General features: G+C 42.6%; 1 protein-coding gene across 1 annotated transcript; it reads left to right on the plus strand.

The window, feature by feature from the left end:
• Positions 1–1,612: 1,612 nt before the first annotated feature.
• Ir8a (Ionotropic receptor 8a) lies at positions 1,613–16,292 on the plus strand. The gene is made up of 18 exons (XM_028308808.1): positions 1,613–2,020; positions 2,458–2,604; positions 3,254–3,457; positions 4,150–4,316; positions 4,919–5,101; positions 5,699–5,907; positions 6,739–6,898; positions 8,360–8,476; positions 9,202–9,306; positions 9,998–10,097; positions 10,456–10,633; positions 11,185–11,368; positions 11,969–12,090; positions 12,629–12,741; positions 13,314–13,404; positions 14,136–14,297; positions 15,066–15,139; positions 15,700–16,292. Exons 1-18 carry the CDS (start codon positions 1,945–1,947, stop codon positions 16,014–16,016), a joined length of 2,709 nt encoding a protein of 902 aa, XP_028164609.1. The 5' UTR covers positions 1,613–1,944; the 3' UTR covers positions 16,017–16,292.
• Positions 16,293–16,554: the final 262 nt, after the last annotated feature.

Genomic DNA, 16,554 nt, shown 5'->3' on the forward strand with positions numbered 1-16,554 from the left:
TAAAGTTATTGTTAGATTTATATTGTTTTATTGTACCTTTATTATACATTACACCAGATTTTTTTTTACTTCAAGTAAAGCGTGTTAAGTTTTTTAAGTCAATGACAAATAATTCGTGACACCCAAAGTAAAGCCCGGTCTGTGAGCACTTAGAATTTTGTCCAATGACCCCAAGCTACCCATCCTTATCGCTCGCGCGTAATTATATTGCTGTCGCGACAGTGCGACGCGACGGGCGCCCGCAGTGAGTGTGCGAGCGCAAGAGCAACATAATTACGCGCGAGCGATAAGGATGGGTAGCTTGGGGTCATTGGACAAAATTCTACGTGCTCACAGACCAGACTATAGCAATAAATTCCCAACATGTTTGTGTGTCAACTTTTTGGTCACTATGGAATGGATATTAAATTAAAAAGATTGCCCCTGTCGGGTATCGAACCTGACGCCCGTATTCAAAGATTACTATGAAATCTCACAGTGCGCGCGAAAGCCCAGGGTGACACACGAACCAATCACAGAGCTCTATTCAACGCTGTGCGTTCGATTTGCTGCTTCACTTAAGCAAGCATCGTTTGTGAATACGGGCGTGAGTCTTTTGTGCATGTAGTTTTACCAACTCAAATGAGGTATTTCAAAGTCCTTAAGAAAGCTAGTATTATGGTCACCCTACACAAGTTGCATGTCTAACACACCATGTGGTAGGTCTCCCACACTCGTTAAAGCTAAGAGGTTACATAAAGAGGTGCTTCAAATATTCAGGTGGGGTACAATCGCGAACAAAATTATTTATGCAGTTAAAACTTTTACTTTACCATTCAAAGTAAAAAAGTATTTTTTACTAAAGCCCGGTCTGTGAGCACGTAGAATTTTGTCCAATGACTCCAAGCTACCCATCCTGCGCTCGCACACTCACTGCGGGCGCCCGTCGCACAGTCGCGACAGCAATATAATTACGCGCGAGCGATAAGGATGGGTAGCTTGGGGTCATTGGACAAAATTCTACGTGCTCGCAGACCAGATAAAAGATGTCACAACATGTACAATTTTATTCTGGCGGTCTCTGCACTAAGCAAGAAACTTGTATCGCAGCGACCAATAAAAACAATTACCTTTTAATTAATGACATCGGTCTCTTTATGACGCACGTGTTAACTAACTGCGTACCTAGCGGCAGTGACATCACATTGATGATCTGGCATGGACGGGACAAACGCTGGGAAGTGTGCGGGTAAGTGGGAAGGAGAGTCGTATCCCAGCTAGGTGCAGTTAGCTCGATCGGATTGTATTTAAGACTACTTTTTATTTTACAGCAAGATCTGTATCTGTAGTCTTATCTTGCTTGCACACATTAGTAAGAGCGAGGTAGCTAGTGTAGGTATTTGATATTTACACTTAAATGTGATGTATTGAAATATTATATCAGTGAGTACCGTGTTCCCACGTACGTAACCTACCATCTGTCTATGATAGAAAAGCATAGAAAAAAAAAACAAATTAATTTGTAAAAAGGGACCATTTTGTAGTTTCCACGTAACTGTACTTACCAAGTTCATAAAATCAAAGCTAACAATATCATGTCTGCCTTTGTTTGAGCATTATTTGTCAACTCAAACTTAATTATTCATTGAAGAAAACCTTCAGAATCATTTCCATGACATGAAAATTATTGCGCCTTTGAAATCGGCCATTTTGTCTTCAACGTTGTGCAATTTCGCGCGCTTTTTGTTTTTTAAACTGTGGCAAAGAAGTTTCAAGTTTTTAAACGTAATTTTTTCGCTGCGTTCTCACAAAATGTTTTGGTAACTTTATCAAATGTTGGAAAAATTAAGGATATTATTTTACGTTTTTTTAACTCTGTTCATACCTTATGTATTACAAGAATACATATCGGCGATACTTATAAGCAAAGTAAGGAGTTGCAACTGTAGATACTGTGAGAATTAAATGATGGAGATCCCGTTATTGTTATTATTTCTTATCAATTTGGGTTGTGTCTTATCGGAGATTTCTCTTCGGTTTGGTAAGTTACTGAGCTCAGATTTTATACGAGTACCTACATTAACTTTTTTTAAATTCTTGCCCATTACAAAATCGTCTAAGTAAACACACAATCGATAGCGAAGGAGTTTTTCAAAGTTTTCCCAATTTTAAATCCAATAATTCCACTTCTCTCTTTTTCTCTATCATTCTAATCTTTGTTCAGGAAAAATATTATTACCTAAGCAATTTTAGAGCAAGGTTCACGGACGGGCCCACCTTATACTTGGACCGATAACCTCATAATGGTAGCAGGAAAGCGCTGGATGCAGGCAGCTACCAAGGCGATGTGGAAATCACTAGGGGAGGCCTATTTTCAGCAGTGGACGTCCAGTGGCTGAAATGATGATGATAATCTGCAATATAAACCAATGCCTTTGTACCTACATACTTACCTATTGATTTGATCAAAAATTGTAGTCTTCATCACGGAAGTCCACGATTCAGACCTGGCCCACCAGATAGGTCGAGCGTTGAGGAATGCTGAAGAACAGAGATCAGGTGTTAAGATAAGCGATTATATGGTCCAGCTGGACAGGGAGAACGAAGACGAAAGCTATAGGAGGCGTGAGTATGACTGGGCATTCTAGAAAACTTTATTTATCATCATCAGGTCATAGTCTCCACTGCAGCACGACCCTCTTTAATTTGCCAGAGGCAAATCAAGGCCTGCCCTCCCCACGGATGGATTGGAGACTAGGTAGGGAAGGCCTGGTGTTCACGGAAATATATGTTCCTTAGTTGCCTTTTACCACATCTACGGAAAGACTGGGAGAAGTTCTAATTCTACTTTACACCCCGTCTGGTCAGAAAGAGGGAAGTGTGGTCCAAAATCTGGAATCCAAATCCTCTATTTGCTTCTAGTAGATATAGGTTTGTGCGTCTGCAGTGGAGACTACCAGCATTACTTGATGATGGTTCAATGAAGTAAGTAATATGGTAGCATAATAGAAAACACCCAGACCAATACAAAGAAATAGGTGTGTCATGCACACAAAATTTAATGTTTATACTGTGCGGGTATCGAATCTGCGACTTCTGGTACAGTAAGTAAGCGTCAAATAGTTTAGTTTTAGTACACCCAAAATAGTAAAAGTTCGCAGCACGTCTTTGTTACAATTGGAATAAGGTTGTGTCACTTTTTGGCCACTTTAGGTGTCACGAACTATTTGACGCTGACTGAACCACTAGTCCAAACCATCATAAACTCTTGCAGTATGCTCAGGAGTGTCCAAAGGTGCGTCTCTCGTTATCGACCTGTCCTGGGCGCCTTGGGACATGGCAGAACAGCTGTGTGCCGAGTCAGGGTTACCACTAGTCCGGACCTTGCTTGGCTCGCAGCAGCTGGTGGCAGCATTGGACGAGTATTTGGAGAGCAGGAACGCCACTGATGCTGCTATACTTTTGGAGAGTGAGAGCGGTGAGTGAAGAACTGAGCTGTATCTAAGAACTCCAATGACTCCTTACTAAGGCCTGGTTTCCACTTAAGCGGAGAGGTGGTGCGGAAATAACGAAATCTGATCATATCTCCTCTCCGCTATGGTGGAAACCGCGCCTGAAAGGTGGACGTGTATGAGCTAGCAAAACGATGGCTAAGTATTTATTTGCACAAATCAATATTTAGCTAAACACCAACTTACAAAAATAAAACAACTGCTAAAGCCCGGTCTGTGAGCACGTAGAATTTTGTCCAATGACCCCAAGCTACCCATTCTCATCGCTCGCGCGTAATTATATTGCTGTCGCGACTGTGCGACGGGCGGCCGCAGTGAGTGTGCAAGCGCGACAGCAACATAATTACGCGCGAGCGGTAAGGATGGGTAGCTTGAGGTCATTGGACAAAATTTTACGTGCTCGCAGACCAGACATAGAAACAAGTGCTTCACTTTCACTCCAAGAAATCCTTAATTAAACAATAGTTTGATGATGCAAACCCGGGACTTTACCTTCAGACTGGTCGGATTTCATTGGCGGTCAAGCTGTATAAGTAGATCCTGGCTACACAGGAGTTGCAGCGGTGGGAACGAGAGGTGGGAATAGTCTCGCCATTCTCACCTCTCTTTCCCACCGCTGCAACTCTATTTAAGATGAACGAAGTGTTTTCCTTTCCAGATGTAGACAAAACGCTATACGAACTACTGGGGAGGTCCAACGTGCGTCTATGGGTCCACGCAGGACTCACCAGGGATTCTGCCAAGGCACTGAAGAGCATGAGACCAGAGCCCAGCTTCTTCGTCATTGTTGGCGAAAGCGGGTTTTTGATGGACACTTACAGACGCGTTAGTATAGTAGTATAGATTACGTCATCTTATTGATCATCATCAGATCATTTAGTCTTGAATGCAGGATCATGCCCTCTCTAATTTACCAGAGGTGGAGGCTTCAAGCTAAGCACTGTGCTAATCATCATCATATCAGCCATAGGACGTCCACTGCTGAACATAGGCCTCCCCCAATGATTTCCTTAATAACCGGTAGGTAGCGGCCTGCATCCAGCGCTACCTAAATGGTATTCTGATATGCTATCGAGTCTACTTTACCAGCTTCTGACTTTGGATTTTGGATGGAAGAGCAACCATCGATAGTTTATTGAAAAGCAATTTTATTGATAGAAAACTACTCTACCGATACCGTTTGGTTTCGGCAGAGTAGAACAGAAATAACAATCCTACTCGTGTATTTTAATTCCAATCTAAGAAAAAAAAACAAGAAGAAAAAATCGCTGAACAAAGCTACCTTGTTAAAACGATCGATATTCTACCACACTGTTGTCCTATCGACGCATTTGAAAGCACTATAAAACATCAATTTTTGCCTTCTGCAGTTGATTACCTACATGACAATAAACGTTTATTTCTGTATTATTTCTCCTACCCTCCAGGCTGTAAAAGAGAAGCTAGTCCGCCGCGACTACCGCTGGAATCTGGTCCTCACAGACTATTCAGGGGACTCCATTGACGTCACGCAACTCCCTCTCCCAACTATGATACTGCATGTAGACCAAGTGGAGTGCTGCAGACTGCTAGGGTTGAGGGAGGAGTGCAGCTGCCCTTCTGATTTGAAGGTAGGTATTGAGAACTAATATATTCTACAGAATCTGTTTTGAGAGAAAAAATTGTTTGGTTACTTGCGATCCGGCTCGAAGGACCATATTTTTAAAATATACAAATGGACACAATGTTTGAACTATTCCTTCCCGGTCCTTATAACGGGTGGACAGCTTTGCCATTTATTTTACTTAACCTACTCGGTTGGCCAGGGCCGGATCTACCATCTAGTTAACGCAAAACAATAGCCTTTAAATCATATCGCAATTGCACTTATAAGGTTGACGCCGCTGTCGACCAAGGTCCTGTATCTTGCCAGCGGCGCCATCATCATCATTTTCAGCCATAGGACGTCCACTGCTGAACATAGGCCTCCCCCAATGATTTCCACAATGGCCGCTTAGCGGCGGCCTGCATTCAGCACCTTCCCGCTACCTTCATGAGGTCGTCGGTCCACCTTGTAGGTGAACGTAGGACTGGCTGAGGCTGAGCTTTCCGGTACGGCAGCGGCGCCAACTAAAGTGCAAAAACGGTAGCCCTCACGGTTACGTTTGCTAAATAAGGCATGGTCTCCATTGTCTTTTAACCCTCAAAAACCGGCATGGTCTTTCCAGAGGAAACAACTTATTATCAACGCTCTTGTACTCTATTTATCGGAGACCTACTCCAAGCTGGAGAGAGAACTGCCTGTATTGAGTACCAAGGTGGACTGCGACAATGTCCTGGCTTCAGAGATGAATGTGACCAGGGATCGTTTGGTCAGGCAGTTTGGTGAGGATGTGGAGATCAATAACGACACGCTGTTTTACTGGGATGATGACAGGTAAGTTGCGGGATGGTAGGGCAAGCTATATTTGGGACTCATGTAAGTGCCCTGGAAAGGGCCTGTGTACTGAATATTTTTTTAAACTCTGAATTTGATGAATTGATGACTTCTTCAGCTACCGCTTTGTAATTTTCGCAGTCAAGATGATGCTGAGCTACAAGCTCAGGGTAGTTTTCAGTCAAATTATGTCCACTGCTGGACACAGGTCACCCCAAGGATTTTCACAACAGCGCTTTCCGCGTCCAGGTGCTTCCCGCGATCTTCACCAGGTCGTCAGTCCATGTAGAGATACTTGGGAAATTAATAGATGAAAATCGAGTCACTTAAGCAGAGATTGCACTGTTTCAGTGCCTGTTCTTAACTTTGAATTCAAAGACAGGCGTACTCAAATCCATGGGCGTACCCAGCTTCAGACCTAAGAAGCAAGTCTATCCAGCTTCTAGCCTAGAGGGGGGGAGGGGGGCAATTCAGATAGTTTGACTTATGCCCGTTTTCACCATCAATCTCTAATTTTTAAGTGACCCCTATGGTAATACATAACAGTAATTATGTTTTCATAGGTTTCACTTAAAAATTAGGGATTGATGGTGAAAACGGGCATTAGACTCTAATTTGACTCCGAGACTCTAATCTGACTCTGAAACTCTGATCTGACTCTGAAACTCTGATCTGACTCAGAAACTCTGATCTGACTCTGAGACTCTGAACTGACTCTGAGACTGATCTGACTCTGAAACTCTGAGGCTTTGATAGTTTGATCTGACTCCGAGACTCTGTTTACGCCCATGGTGATATGGTGATGGCCATGGCACTATAAAAATGTTACAGGTCCGGTCTTTTCCTCCGGTCTTCCTTCGTCCTCTCCGTATACAGACCAGACTCGGGCCTGGAGACTGTAGCGAGCTGGTCTGCTAATGACGAGTACAAACTGCTGCCTGGAGTCACGCTGGACCCTCTGAAGCTGTTCTTTCGGATTGGAACTTCTCCGGTAAGAAACTGATCTGGACATCGTAAGATAGAACGTCATGTTTGGGTTTTTATTTGGAAACTTTTGTAAATATAACAAAAACTTATTAAGTACCTACTCCGGAACATTTAGGCTGAGTTGCACACCACTAACTTTAACCGTTGTTTTTTGTATGGAGTTTGAGTTTGACAGACTTTTAACAGCCTTAGTGCTTGGCCGACTGCATACGTTGTCGCGGCGCGGCACAGCGTACTCAAACATTTAAAATGAAATCTTATTCGCGTGCTCATCTATGAACTGTCTTGTGCTGGCCAAGCACTTATATTGTAAGAGATTGGTATTGCTGATATAGCAGCAGTGGAAACAGATTTTATGAAATTTTCAACTGTGTTGGTACGACTCTTGAGATTCTGTTCGCTGATTGACAGACACCCCCACACTTAAAAGCGCCAAACGCGGCAATGAGGGTTTTCGCGATTGAAAAATCCGCCAGATGGCAATACGTAGACGGGAGGTCCAAATGCAGCAAGATTGGTGGATTTTGACATATCTGTCAATGTAAGGTTTAAAGATTCTTTATTTCTCAATAAAAACATAATTGTCACTTACTTGAGAACAAAATTAAACTAAGTATAATTTACATTTGAATCGTTCGCACCGATATGTTTTATAAAAAGCATTGGCTTTAGCAAATTATACCATCTGATTGGCGATAAAAAGTAAATCAGTATAATATAGGTTCAAAACAAAATTAAATATAATTTTCTAAATTGTAAATATTAGTTTTAGACATTAAATTTAATAAGTAAGGCTCATTCTACAACGTCATGAATATGTAGGGCAAGTTTCTTTTTAAAAATATTTAGGGAGTCAATGCTTTTTATTGATGCGGGTAGTTTATTAAACAACTGTGCTCCCTCAAAGTTAAGCATTCGCTTGCCGTAATTTGTGCGTATCTTGGGTAGAACCAAATACTTAGCTAGCGCGACGCGTGCGCTTCGGAACCTGTTCTGACCGCGTCATCAGAGTGAGCGACGTATGTATGGTTTGACAATGTCATGTCAAAAATAACCAATCATGCAGCATTTGGACCTCGTGTTTACGTATTCTCATCTGGCGGTTTTTCAATCGCGAAAACCCTCATTGAGTCGCTTTTAGAGTAGGCGCACACCGTTGATTTTTAGTTGGCCGATAGTTGTGCCCGATTTCAAATTGTATGAAGAATCGGCCAAATCGAATCGGCGTAGTGTGCGCACTCCCATACATGCCGATACTGATCAACAGCCCGACTAAACTATCGGCCGACGAAAAATCAACGGTGTGCGCCTACTCTTAAGCTCGATGCAGCGACAGCAGTCGCTAAAACGCGCGATTCCGATACCGCGTCCGAACGAAACGTCGCGAAATCGCGAATCCGCAAAATCGCCAATGAATTGCTGATGCTAAATGTGTGCAGTTGCTCTAAAGCCCAAATATTTCTAGGCTGTACCATGGACTCTTCCGAAGCTAGACCCAGAGACAGGGGAGCCTGAAGTCAATGAGGACGGGCAGCCAGTTTACGAGGGGTACTGCATCGATCTTATATCCAAACTGGCAGAGGTGAGATTTTCAGAACTATGATTATAGATCGTGCCATACACCAAGACTCGACCCGCCATTTTTCTGCTAATGTTTGAGTGTTATCAGTATCGTTCGTTTCAGCCGAAAGAGGTCCACTGCTGGACAAAGGCCTCCCCCAAGGATTTCCACAAAGACCGGTCCTGCGCCGCTCGCATCCAGGCACCTCCCGCGACCATCACCAGATCGTCGGTCCGGTACGCTAAATAAATTATTATCCGAGTGCACACGCAAACTAGGTACAATAATTGGATTGGAATTGGAAAACGGATTGATCGGATCAAACTTCCCGCACTGACGCTGCTTGCAAGGCTAAAGTGAATAAAATTGCACCACCTAACTTTTACCGTCTCTACTTAAGTATTAGGTATCACAATAACCTTTGCATTTTATGGAGTTTGGCAGACTTTCGAAGTTTCTTTAATTAATAAACATGGTGCACCCCAGCCTAAGATTGTTACACTTATCGACTTATCAGCTAGCATTTTACTATTGATTTGATATTGGCGCCCGCGCCACTGGTGAGGGACAGGGCGCCAACTGGTGAGCTACTATCATATACACCAGTTGGCTCCATTATCATAGCCACTAACGACTTAGGTACTCGTCATTGGCGCCAACTGGTCAGCGCGAATTGGATGACCTTGATTATGAATTTTAGTTAAAATTATTGATTAAATTGATACAAGGAATTCTTTTATTTACAGACAATGGAGTTCGACTACGAGATAATAACTCCAAAATCTGGCAGTTTCGGCAAAAAATTGCCGAATGGCTCTTGGGATGGAGTGGTTGGTGATTTGATGAGAGGGGTATTTAATAATAAAAACATTTTTTAAATAACTTGTGTGCTAAGTTAGTGATTTATCATCTTTATTGATATTCAATGATATTCCTCGTGACCAGACAGAGCTTCCTTTGTGGAACCTTTTAATATCACTAAGAAGATATTTGAACAGAAAATTTGTCAGAAAAATACCTAAGCACCTGTTCACTGTGGATATTATCTTCTGATATTTCTTGCGGGTTCTAAATTTCTAAGGCAGGAGCATCCGAGAGAACTCAAATTTCACTGGTTGAATATTAGTGGTACTAATTGGTTCCCACATACACCCAACCCCATCCATTGGTTCCCAAAGTGGGGGGCGCGGGCTATCTGTAAGAAACCTGCGACCGCTGAGATAATGCATTCCAGACTGATCGATACGACCAATAAATAACCTGGACTGGAGGGGGGGCGCGGAATTTTTTGTATGGTCGAAAAGGGGCGCGTCTCAAATAAGTTTGGGAACCAATACTGTAGACTATAAATGAGTGGGAACGAGAGGTGGTATTAGTTCAATAAAATTGGTAATAAAACAGTTGTTAGTTTGTCGTAAATAGATTCTATCAACCAGTGAAAAGTAGATGATTCTTAGCTACTTATGCTGCTAAACTTTCATCACACTGAGAAACCAATGTGCTGCTAGAAGCAGCTTACAAAAAAACCTGTGTGCTTTGCAGGAAACCGATCTTGCTGTAGCCGCTTTGACGATGACAGCGGAGAGGGAAGAAGTCATCGACTTCGTCGCCCCATACTTTGAGCAGACTGGGATTCTTATTGGTGAGTACTTAGAGTAGCAATTATGATTATCTTTATTTGAGTCCACATCAACCCCCAAAGAACAACTGCAATGGCAACATGGGACTAGCCATGGCATATTATGTACCAATGATGTATTTTGTTGCCATTTGGTGCCGCACTGTTCGCTGTTTGTCACACATGCGTTGTCTATGCCACTTGGCGCCATTAAGCCCCACTTATCATTATTTGTTTGTCACACTTGCCTCACCAATCGCAATCCCATACCGTTAAAAGTCTAGTTATTTTCTTCTAAAGTTATACGTTTAGAATCTATTGGTGGGTAGGGATGGCTTTTTGCTTGTTCCTTATTAATTTATCTATTTAAACTTGTCTGCAGCGATTCGCAAGCCGATCCGTAAGACGTCTCTCTTCAAGTTCATGACGGTGTTAAGGACAGAGGTGTGGCTGAGCATAGTAGCGGCTCTGGTACTGACTGGACTCATGATCTGGTTACTGGACAAATACTCGCCATACTCTGCGAGGAATAACCCTCAAGCTCACCCTTATCCGTGCAGGTATCCTTGCCAGACATGTTAAGGTATTTTGTGCATTATTTAGGACGCTTGTCACACTTTTGAGACTATAGGCACTTGCCATGCTTTACCTCCAACCCATTTATCACACATGGCGCCGCTTGTCACGATTGACTCCACTTAAATAAATAAAAATAAAAAACCAGAACCAAAGCCATGACGTGCCTTTAGAACTTAACTTGTCACACTTGGCGCCATTGGTCACACTTGCTACTACTAGTCATATTCGGTCACCCTTAGTCTCATTAATGAAATTTAGCGCCATTTGTCACGTCACACTTAGCATAATTTTTCACTCGTGTCACCCTTTATACACTTTTTTCAGCACTACACACTTGTGTCACACTTTTGACACAACTTGTCTTGTACCATATTTTGTCACACTTGATCTCATTAACCCCACCTTGGTGCTATTTTTCACACTTTTGAGACTCCTTGCCGCGCTCGACCCATCTTCACACATTTAGTGCTACCAGTGCTACTGAGTCACTAGGCGCCAAAACGATAATACAATATTAAAACATTTTCCGCAGGGAATTCACTCTCAAAGAGAGCTTCTGGTTCGCCCTCACCTCTTTCACCCCCCAAGGAGGGGGGGAGGCTCCCAAAGCGCTATCAGGAAGAACCCTCGTGGCTGCATACTGGTTGTTCGTTGTACTAATGCTGGCCACATTTACGGCTAATTTGGCTGCTTTCCTTACCGTGGAGAGAATGCAGGTAAAAAATTGAGTTACTGCCAACTTACCAGTTGGCGCCTCTATATTATTATGTGATGTCAACAGTTGGCGCCTCTATATGTGATGTCAACAGTTGGCGCCTCTATAATGTGATGTCACCAGTTGGCGCCTCTGGTGATTAACAGGACTTAGCTCGCCAGGGGCGCCAACTGATTTTTTGTCATTACGACTGTAAAGTTTACGCATTTACTTTTTTACCGTCAACTTTTCTTAATATGTGTTAAATATTGGTTTAAATTGAATAAAAAATATGTTTCATTCATTTTCTGCCCTAAAGGCCAAGTTTGCTCCAGCAATGTGCCCCGCCCACGGTCATACGTTGGTACAATGATACTGAAAAGGTATCCACTCAGCATGGTGTCATAATTATAGCGATTTGATTTATAGATTAGAACCCATGAGTAATGGAGAAGTAACTTTTGTATTAATTTGTAGAGATATTTTCATGACTCTTTCACAATTTTTATTAGTTTTACTTACTTACATTTTCAAGATTTGTTAAAAGAAAAAAAAATTAAACTTGTCCATTCAGAACGCTGGCGGCCATCTTATAAATAAATAAATAAATAATAAATATCAGACTCCAGTGTCATCATTGGAGCAGCTAGCAAGGCAGTCGCGCATCAACTACACAGTGGTCGAAGGATCCACCATACATCAGTACTTCATCAATATGAAGTTCGCTGAAGACACATTGTACAGGTACCTAAATGACTCAAGTAGGTGCGTGACTTGGCCCACTTTTAGCTTGGTCCACGGGCCAAGTCGCAGGATTTAATTTTTAAATAATATTTTTTCTTCCAGCAACTGGGACCAATCTAAGATTCAGAGTAGATTTTTGTTGATTTGGTGTTTAATTTATTAATAAAAATAAGTGGGCCCAGTTACTGAAAAAAAAATATTTAAAAATTTAAGACAGGGACTTGGCCCGTAGACCAAGCTAAAAGTGAGCCAAGTCACTGGAAGACTACAAAATAGTTGAGTATGCGCCAAAATTGTTACAATGCCATTACAATGCTCATGTTACTAATACCTAAGGTAGGCAGGTATATGTATACTTTTTTAAGATCTCTAGTACCAGTTGGCGCCACTGGCGAGTGACAGGTATACTCTACAGTGGCGCCAACTGGTGACGGCAAATACGATAGCTCTCTTAAAGGTATTGACATAGAACAAATACCTGATATCTAGGTAGTTATATCGATATTGAGTAGTTACTCTTTCTTAATGATTTTCATAGGGTATGGAAGGAGATCACTCTGAATGCTACGTCCGATCAAGCGCAGTACCGAGTCTGGGACTACCCGATCAGGGAGCAGTATGGGCACATACTCCTGGCTATTAATGCTTCAGGTAAGTTCACTAAAACATTGAGGCAGGCAATCCAGAATTCAGAAACGGCAATTTTGATTTGAATTTGACGGCCTCTGTGGTCACCTGAGACTAGGCTGAGACTGCTTCAGGCCACCAAGGTGGAGCGGTGCGGAGACGAAAGGTGCGGTGAAGCTGATAGGCTATTTCCACTAAAACGGAGCGGAAAAAAGATGAGACGGGAGGAGATGTGCCAGCTGTGCGTAGCTGTCAGCTGTCAGTCTACTCAGCCCTGGTAGAACCCGGGCCTCAGACTCGGAGAATCTCGGGTTCGATTCCCAATGACGGCAACATATTCTACTTACTCGGTTTGGTCGTGGTGGGGCTTGTGCACCCGATCGGCACGGTTTAATGAAGCAATATTTTGGGTCGGTTTTGTTGTTAACAAGTGGGTACCTAATGCCGAAGAGAACCCTGGTTACGTGTGTAGCAACCCTGATTAGGCAAAGCGTTTAGTACAGTCTTAGACCAGTAGTCCAGTAGAATCGACATGCAAAAGTTTGTAATGCTCGATATTTCAAGTGAAAAGTCGTGTTTTCCTGAATTTGTTTTAGGGCCAGTTCCAGATGCAAAGACAGGGTTTGAGCAGGTCAATGAACATACGGACGCAGACTTCGCATTCATCCACGACTCGGCTGAAATCAAGTAAGTGCTTATTAGGGTTCTGTGCCTCAATGAACCAAAAAAAGGTATTTTTCGATTACTTACTTAGATAGCTAATAATATTTGCACTGTACCTACCTACCTACGAACTACTTAATTCGCAACCTACGTATTTCACAATAATGTAGGTACCTACCTATTCATCATCATCATTTCAGCCACAGGACGTCCACTGCTGAACATAGGCCTCCCCCAATGACTTCCACATCGCACGGTTGGTAGCGGTCTGCAATTTTGCATCCAGTGCCTTCCTGCTACCTTTATCAGGTTGTCGATTCACCTTCTAATCTGCTACAGACAAGTTTCACAATGTATGTATTATAGAGACAATATTTACATATTTACAAGTTTGTACGGAACTTTCAGTGCGCGAATCCGACTCGCACTTGACCGGATTTTGTCTTCCTCATTAGTTACTTGTTATTTTGGTACTACGGGATTATTCCCACCGCTACAACTCCTGTGTAGCCAAGATATACAGCTTGACCGCTAATAAAAACCCAAACAGTGAAAGTTTTGGTAGGTACTAAATTCCGGTGGCCGAGCCGGCCGAGCAGATAGAATTTCGTACAATGACCCCAAACTATCCTTATCGCTCGCATGTAATTATATTGCTGTCGCGTTCGTTGCTCACTAGCTTGGGGTCATTGTAGGAAATTCTATCTGCTCGGCGACCGGACTTTACCAAATTTTTTGTTTCCTTCTTCCTCAAGGTACGAAGTCACCCGTAACTGCAACCTGACAGAAGTAGGCGAGGTGTTCGCCGAGCAGCCCTATGCTATTGCAGTGCAGCAAGGATCTCGGCTACAGGAACACTTGTCCAGAGCTCTGCTGGACTTGCAGAAGGAACGCTTCTTGGAACAGCTGGCTTCCAAGTAAGATACAAATACTTTAATTAAAGTATTAGACAAGATGTTCAAAATATATGTAAAAATGTCTAAGTAGGTCCACTACTTAATTAGTTTAGAACAAACACCGCCGACAAGAAGGCGACTAAAGTAAGTACTTACAGCCAGCCTTAACTGCGCACCTGGCTGTGACGACACATCGAGGCTCTGGTATGGACGGGGCGACGCGAACACAGGGAGGTGTAGGGATGTTATGTAGTTTCGGTTATGGATATAGGATTAATATTATACCGGTTTCGGTAAGGGTTACGGATATTTATTTGTTTCGGATATCCGAATGTTTCGGTTACGGTAATACGGATAGTATCTGTGCTTTAGAATGCAATTTGCAATAGTTGTCCAACACGGTTCACTCATGGCCGCACACTTTACATCGAATAAAAAATACAAATTGGTAGTTACTAAAAGGCATTATAAAGGTAAATCAGGCTGTTATGCCTTTACATTATAATGCTATACAAAAATAATTTAAACTGCCTACATCCGAAACTAGCCGAAATTTTTGAATCTGTTACGGTTTCGGATATTTTTTTATTTCGGATATCCGAAAGTTTCGGTTGCGGTTACGGATATCCATAACATCCCTGGTAGTCTCTACTGCAGGAGCACGATTTTACCAGAGACAAATGGAGGAGATGACCTATCTAGAATAGGACCATTGCCATTCTTCACATGGTAGGCGACTATGGAACAATCAAATCAAATTATTGACATATTTAATGGCTTTTTCTTCAGGTATTGGAACGAATCAGCTCGCCAAGCTTGCCCTGATGCAGACGAGTCTGAAGGCATCACGCTGGAGAGCTTGGGTAAACCAACTTTTTTTTGTTATTTATCGACAAAACTGATTCATAATAATTTGCCATCCCATTGCTGCATTGCAGTCACCCTGTATTTTTAATAACTTGAAAAAATCGAATTATTATTGCCTAAGGTGAGCATCGAACCGACCGACGCCGCGGTTAGCAAATTTTAGCAGAATTGCTAAAATCAAGTGGCAGTGGGCGGGGCACATAGCTCGTAGAGACGATGGCCGTTGGGGCAAAAAAGTTCTCGAGTGGCGACCACGGGCTGGAAGACGTAGCGTGGGCAGGCCGACTACTAGGTGGACCGACGATCTGGTAAAGGTCGTCTGAAGTGCCTGAATGCGGGCAGCGCAGGACCGTGCATTGTGGAAGGCCTTGGAGGAGGCCTTTGTCCAGCAGTGGACGTCATTTGGCTGAAACGAACGAACGAAGCAGTCTTGCTGATGTTTGATGAAACACCCTCCCGTATCGCTCCCATACCTCAAGCAACGAGTTAAGCGCTAAACCTATAGTTTGAGACTTTTAACGGTTCAGAATTTAAATAACGTTTTTTTTTATTCCAGGCGGAGTCTTCATAGCCACCCTTTTCGGCCTTGGCCTTGCCATGATAACTCTAGCTTGGGAAGTATTCTACTACAAACGCAAAGAACGAAACAAGATTCAAGACATAGACGCTAAAGTTGAAAAAGCAGCTTTCGTAGACTCTAAAAAGAAAGACAAACTCGGTGTGAGACTTCGTAAGGGAAAAACTAAGGTCGCCAAGCTGGATGTGGTAGGGAAAGGGAAGGGAGTGACTATAGGGGATACTTTTAAGCCGGCTGCTGAGAAAATGGGCGTGTCTTATATTAGCGTGTATCCTAAAGGAGAATATAGGCCTTAAAACGTAGTATTAGGGTAGTTAGTTGACACCAAATAAACTTTGTCAGTCAAATCATAATTGCACTCGTCAGTTTGCGTCCCTAGCGAGTATTCTCACTAGTTGGCGCCCCTGGCGAGTTTCCTAAAACATCGTACTCGACAGTGGCGCTGATCAGTTGGCGCCCCTGGCAAGTTTTGTGAAGCACTGCACTCGACTATGGCGCCAACTGGTGAATTCTAATAGGATACAAATTCTTTGACAAGGCATTTGTTAATAAAATAAACTTTTAATTAAGTAGGTATTTGCACGGAACTGTAAAGGTCGTAGTTGTTGTTCTAAAATAAAGGTAGTAGTTTCTAAAATAAAAAAAATAATTACCTATTACCAAGTTTTGTTTTATTGAAAAACGCGTTTTTTGGTGCCTTTAAAAGACATTCATATATTTATGCGTGACGTCACACAACACAGGGCGCTCGGCTATCCGCGACATTCGGCTAGGGTTAAGGACGAAGCACACTTAATAACCCGAAAACGGATCGTAACCATATTATCAACTCGA

This window comes from Ostrinia furnacalis, unplaced genomic scaffold (genome assembly GCF_004193835.3).
Source record: "Ostrinia furnacalis isolate ACB-3 unplaced genomic scaffold, ASM419383v2 OfSCF2506, whole genome shotgun sequence".
NCBI classification, from domain to species: Eukaryota; Metazoa; Arthropoda; class Insecta; order Lepidoptera; family Crambidae; genus Ostrinia; species Ostrinia furnacalis.

Bases quoted from the DNA above. Each gene is read 5' to 3' on its own strand.
- Ir8a (XM_028308808.1), top strand. From the start codon at position 1,945: ATGATGGAGATCCCGTTATTGTTATTATTTCTTATCAATTTGGGTTGT. The intron at 6,899-8,359 runs GTAAGAAACTGA...AAATATTTCTAG, and splicing joins TTCGGATTGGAACTTCTCCG to GCTGTACCATGGACTCTTCC. The intron at 8,477-9,201 runs GTGAGATTTTCA...TTTTATTTACAG, and splicing joins TTATATCCAAACTGGCAGAG to ACAATGGAGTTCGACTACGA.